Here is a 6000-nt window from a genome sequence, read left to right as displayed (position 1 = left end):
CAAAATACCTGCCCCCTAATATTTTGCCCCCAAACAAGTATCAGAAAGTGACTCCAAAGTAAAGAATCTGGATATGGGAAAAAGAAAAAAAAAATCATCATTTAAGAGACTTTTTCATACTAAATATCAAATAATAAAAATATACCTTTGTGTTTGAAGAGTCAAGTCATACAAATACGTAAAGGCAAATCAACTGTTTCCAGCTGTAATCAGCGATAATAACCCAAGTACGTGAGAGCATGAGAAAGATGATCAGTTTCCTTTTGAGGTTACATGATAAGCAGCAGCAGCAGCAGTTAAGCAGCCTTTTTCTCTAAGAACTCGGTGTCTGACCTCTTGGCTGGAGGAAGCCAGCCCCTCTCCCGGCCCCCTTTATAGCGTTGGCTTGCTGCTCACTGCTCTAGAAAGGGATGGGGGGCGGGGGAAGCTAAGGAACAGTTTTCTAAAATACAGAACACGGTCAAACTCTCATTCGAAAGGGGCTGCGTGGGCACAGAGGAGGGGCAGAGGAGGCAGGAAGGGAGCAGCAAGGACTCAGTTCGTGGACTTTTTTTCTGCACCCTGGAAATTCCCAGGCCAGAAAGGTACTGACCCAAGTCACGGACATTCCCCTCAAGGGCAGGCTCCAAGACCTGGACTGGAACTGCGCAGAGGAATCAGAAACAGATTTATGAATAAAACGTTTTTCTTGGGGATGCCTTCTGAAAATGTCTCAGTGAAGTTACAGCCGGGCATTAGAGTTACCTCCTTAAATCCACCTTCTCTTTTTCTTTGGCTTTTTCTGAACAGCCCCCTAAATGGGCTGGGGCGGGGAGGGGGGAAATGGGGGTGCTTTCTACAACCGAGCGCTTCAAACACAGCAATCAGAAAGCAGTGTCCCTATTGTGTGCCTTAATTGACAAACTAAAGGACCAGGAATCAGATGTAAGTAAAACAGAGTTCCTCTAACACAAAAATTTTCATGTGGAATGAATTTAAACAGAGTTTAAGAGTTATTAGGCAACTCTGAAAGGATTTCTTCTAGGACGTTTGGTTTCACTGTGGCTTTTTTTCTTTAGGGATACTTTCTACTGTCATCTCTGTATTGCCACCCCACACCCACCCCGCAGTGTTACAATCCAGCTTTAGAATCAGACAGGAAATGTCTGGTTCTCCAACAGGAATGGGCATCTAGACCTAAACTCCAGAAGGTCCTCAAAGCTTTAAGACAGCAGAGCTTGAAAGAAGCTGACTTCCTCTCATCTCAGGAAGAATGTATGAGTGTGTGTGTGTGTGTGTGTGAGTGTGTGGACACGAGCACACTGAGTTGCTCAGCCGTGTCAGACTCTTTTGTGACCCCATGGACTTTAGCTCTCCAGGTTCCTCTGTCCATGGGATTTCCCAGGCAAGAATACTGGTGTGGGTTGCCATTTCCTCCTCCAGGCGATCTTTCCCCCTCAAGGATCAAACTGTCTCCTGCATCAGCAAGGGAGATTCTTTACCACTGAGAATAAAAAGCAAAATATAACACACTTAAGTTCACACTTTCTTTAAAAAGTTAAACTGTAAGTGCACTTTTGAGACAAAGTGAAATTGAAGTGTATTTTGTGCCCTTGTACCTTCTGTATCCCCCAAACCGCTGCCCTGGACCACCCTCTTGTTTTCTACCACCCCCTACCTCCCCCAGGGTTCCTACGCACCCCTTGCACTCTGGGACTGCAGTTTCACTTTCAAAGACAAAAAAGCACCTTCCATATCTTATTCATTTATTGCACACTGAGCAGTCAGACAAAAGCACTCCACTGTAGGCATAAACCCTGGAGAGAATACTGCTTAACATAAGAGAAAGAATACACTTAAAAGTGGATTTATGGCATGAGCAACAACCTAAATCCGCGAAGATAATGCTAATGCTGAGCAGCTTTTTGGGGGGCAGGGAGGACCAAAGGCTCAGAAGGGGCAGGTCTTATTTCTGCTGTTTCCCTTGGGTATTTATTTCCGAATACTTTCTGGGTAACTGCTATTTCCTTTAATATAGCCAGGAAACAGACTCACCTCTGGCATCTAACACACAGATATACAGGCTTACCTTCTACGTGCTTGTCAAGCACCCTGATGTATCACTTAATATCTGAAGCTGGGAAGTATCAGTCAATTGGTATTTAATAAAATGATGGTTGTTCAGAATGGTAAAAAAAAAAAAAAATGGATCATATTGGAACACCAAACATATTTGCTTGGTGAAAAGTTACTCTTAACTTTCATAGGCTATAATTTGCATAGAAAGGCTTTATTATGGAGTCTCTCTTTCACAAGTAGCATGGAATCAATCATTTGAGTTCTAGAATATTAGAAGACCCACTAAATGAAGTTAACACTGTCTTTCCAAAATAAAAATCGGTACTTTAACCCACTGTTTATATATAAGCCCCATTTATATATATATATATATATATATATATATATATATATATATATATCACATATATATCTGCAGGAGGGCATGGCAACCCACTCCAGTATTCCTGCCTGGAGAATCCTCATGGACAGAGGAGCCTGGCAGGCTACTGTCCGTGGGGTCGCAGAGTCCGAAACAATTGAGCGACTAAGAACACACACATACATAAACTATATATAAACCACTGTTTTAATATTTTATTATAAACCTGAATGGCCAAGCTATGTATATAATGATATTACTCAGCTAAACTGTTAGATAGACTTTTATAATTAAGTCATGAAAACATGGAAAATATTTATATGTTAAATTTAAAAACAGATACAAATCACATGTTCTCTGTGATTATAGCTGTGTGATTTAAAAAAACTAGAAGAAATCAAACCAAATTGCTAATGCTCATTGCATTCAGATGGTAGAATTATGGACCCTATCCATAAGTTTTCTTCTTCTAGATTTCATAATTTTTTATATTGGGTTAGCTAAAAAGTTCATTCAGGTTTTTCCATGGCCAACTCAATATTTAACATCCTTTATACTTACAATGGAATATATATATTTAAAATAAACTATATTATTTGATTGGCATGCTAACAGTCACAACTCTGTGGTATTGGCTTAAGTTAAACTTTTTAGAAGAAATTAAAATATTGTATCTAGAAATGGCCTAGGTAATATTCCAAACTCTGCACTTAGGCCTTTTTTTAAATTTCCACATGAGTGCAGAAAGACAAATTAGAAGGACAGAATGAATGAGCATACTTTAAGAAACTGTATCATCAAATCTTTAGGGCATAATGTCACTAAATCAAAAAATAACTAGATGAGGTCACATGAAATCATTTATACAAACAAGTAGCATCACTCCAAAGCTCCGGAGGGGCAGTGAAAATTGAAATTCTCCTAGGAAGACATGACTCAGCCTTCCCCAGTGACACTTGAGAAAATGCTCCAAAGTTCTTTCATGAAAAATAAAACTTTACGAAGTCCAAAAAGTTCCTGTTGAAAAGGGTTATGGACTGTCATGCACCTTAGTTCAAATCCAAACTCAAGTTCTTCATCTATAAAATGGAGCTAATATTGCCTGCAGTATTAGATCCTAATCAGAATTAAACGTTATTGGAAAAGCCCCTAAAATAAGACAAAAAAATATTATTTCCTCAGTTCTATCTTCCCTCTTTCCTTAGTGTTTCTCAAAATGTACAATACCACCATTGCATCAGAATCCTCGGATGTCTGTCACTAAGGCTGACTCCACAATTTTCTGCATTTTGCTCAAATAAATGATCATTAAACACTCTAAAGCTTAAAGACCATTAAAATTCAACTATATTAATATATTTAACTACCTGGTCTACTTCAGACTCGGAAAATAATTTAAAATTATATTTATTTATTTTATAAATTTGAAGCTGGCCCTCAAGGCTAGGAAAGGAAGATCTCAGTATCTCTGTTTTAAGTTAAAAACTCAGATTCTTTGACCCATTCTTCTGAGTGTATTTTTTAATGCATTAGGCATTTATCTTCATTTCTGAAGCCTCCCGTTTCTTCACATGTTCCTTTGTTGTTGTTCAGTCGCCAAGTCGTATTTAACTCTTCACAACCCCATGGTCTGCAGCACACCAGGCTTCCCTGTCCCTCACCATCTCCCGGAGTTTACCCAAAGTCATGTCCATCACATGTTCCTTTAGGGATAAATAAAACTAGGCTCTATGTGGCTTAAAAAGAAAAGAGGACTAAGTGGTCACAAATCAACTTAAACTTACTTAAAATTAATAAGATAAAGACAGTCAGGTAAAATTGATAATTCAATTATTTTAAGGTAGCCAGTAAGAATAGCACCTTTTACTTCCAAACATAAGTATTACCTTATGCCCAAATCAACCCTTCACAGGTTTCAATATATATTTAATTTTTAATTAGATTTTAATTTCCAATTTGGGTATGCAATTCAAAATAACAACCAAAAAAGAAACACTCAGTATTGCTGGAAATAATTTGCACAACTTTATAACAAACAATAGCAATCTTTACATAAAAGTCAATTCTTAAAACCCTTGAACTTCAGAACACAAAAATAAAGCTGCCTTTATATATTTTCCCTTTCAGTTCCAAAAGTGGCTATTTTATAATAAGTGTTCATCCTTAGCTGAATCAAGTAACAATCACCCAATACAAATATCAATTATATATATACTGCTTTCATCTTTCCCTTTTGCTTCTTTTCCAGATTAAAGTAGGACACTGTAAATATTCTCATTAGAAAGTTCTGACCAAGGATACTGGCCTTTTCAAGTAATTCAGAAAAAAACTGGATCATCAAAAGAAACTCTTGAGACACAGCTGTCTTCAGTGTGTTACAGGAGCCACTGACTGCAAGCCTTGGGTTAAATTCACCTCCACTGAAGATGGACCAATTATGCTATTCATGCAAATATGCTCCTTTACCAGATAAACTACAAACACTCCACTGCCAACCAAACTTGCCCCTTCCACTTAGGTCAGAACATTTTTCACACTTTATAGCACAGTAATACCCCCTGCCAAGAGAAGCTAGTTCAGACACACTCATTAGTATCTTTGGTTACAAGGGCAGTATAATGTGTATATGCTGTTAATAATGGTTCACCCGTGGCTAAGTCAAGATAGGAAAAAAAATCCTATAGGTAGATATAAGTAATCTGCATTTTCCAAGCTCCTTACAATGATTATATAAAGTCCAGCTCCTTTCTAAATTTTAAATACATATAGAAGCCATCTCTCCATGGGGCACCTATGTAAAAAAGTTTATCTTTTTGTAGTGCAGGTGAAAGAGAAGGTCACTGAAAGTGATTCCTCCAGTTCCCTCTGGCAGGCTAGGTCTCCAAGGGGCACACGAAGGACAAGAACATGTCCACTTGGTTCTTCACAATAACTTCATCTGGATGTAACTTGTGGGGTAGATAATGGGCCAGGGTCATCTCCCAGGCATCAACAAGATATACTCCAACCCCTGAGAACATCTTCCGAAGGATGGTGTCCAGCTGAAAGTTATACCAGTCGCTGTTGAAAAGGCTAATCTCAGGTCCCAGCTCTTGGACATTAGCTGTCCGGATGACTACCACAGTCTTAGGGCTTCGGTCCAGGAGCTGGACCACAGCCCGACGGATGTTCCTGAGCCGCCGAATATACACTTCCAAGGGGAAGGTGCTGAAATGAGACCACACAGCTATGGCAACCACTGTGTTCTTCCCTCCCACGATGCCATTCAGCTCATTAGCCACATAACGGAGGTCACTGCTAAAGACGGTCGTGAAGCGGATGGGTGGACCATGGCAGCGGTATTTGAGCAGGATGTTGTGCTTCTGGTCCACTGCCAGGAATGGACCCACATTCTTGGGGCTCCCCAAGTTAAACTCCACTAAATCTGAAACAAGGAAAAGTCAGACTCATAAGAATGGTTAAACAAAGCCATATACTTTTATTATTCTTTAGTTAGTGGCTTCAAAGAACAATTTTTTTTTTTTAATAAAAGTATAACAACAATGGGGAGAGAGATGGGAGGGAACATCTGTATACCTATG

General features: G+C 39.1%; 1 protein-coding gene across 4 annotated transcripts in view; it reads right to left on the bottom strand.

Moving 5' to 3' along the window:
* Positions 1-2668: 2668 nt before the first annotated feature.
* Positions 2669-6000, bottom strand: part of NXPE3 (neurexophilin and PC-esterase domain family member 3) — a 58059-nt gene continuing 54727 nt past the window's right edge. For all 4 annotated transcript variants that reach the window (XM_055568018.1, XM_055568021.1, XM_055568017.1 and 1 more), the window contains one exon: positions 2669-5843. In XM_055568018.1, the coding sequence (XP_055423993.1) occupies positions 5293-5843 (551 nt within the window). In that variant the 3' untranslated portion in view covers positions 2669-5292. The remainder of the gene's footprint in view (positions 5844-6000) is intronic.

Source organism: Bubalus kerabau, chromosome 2 (genome assembly GCF_029407905.1).
Source record: "Bubalus kerabau isolate K-KA32 ecotype Philippines breed swamp buffalo chromosome 2, PCC_UOA_SB_1v2, whole genome shotgun sequence".
In the NCBI taxonomy this organism is placed as follows: domain Eukaryota; kingdom Metazoa; phylum Chordata; class Mammalia; order Artiodactyla; family Bovidae; genus Bubalus; species Bubalus kerabau.
This window is presented reverse-complemented; position numbering and strand designations above follow the sequence as displayed.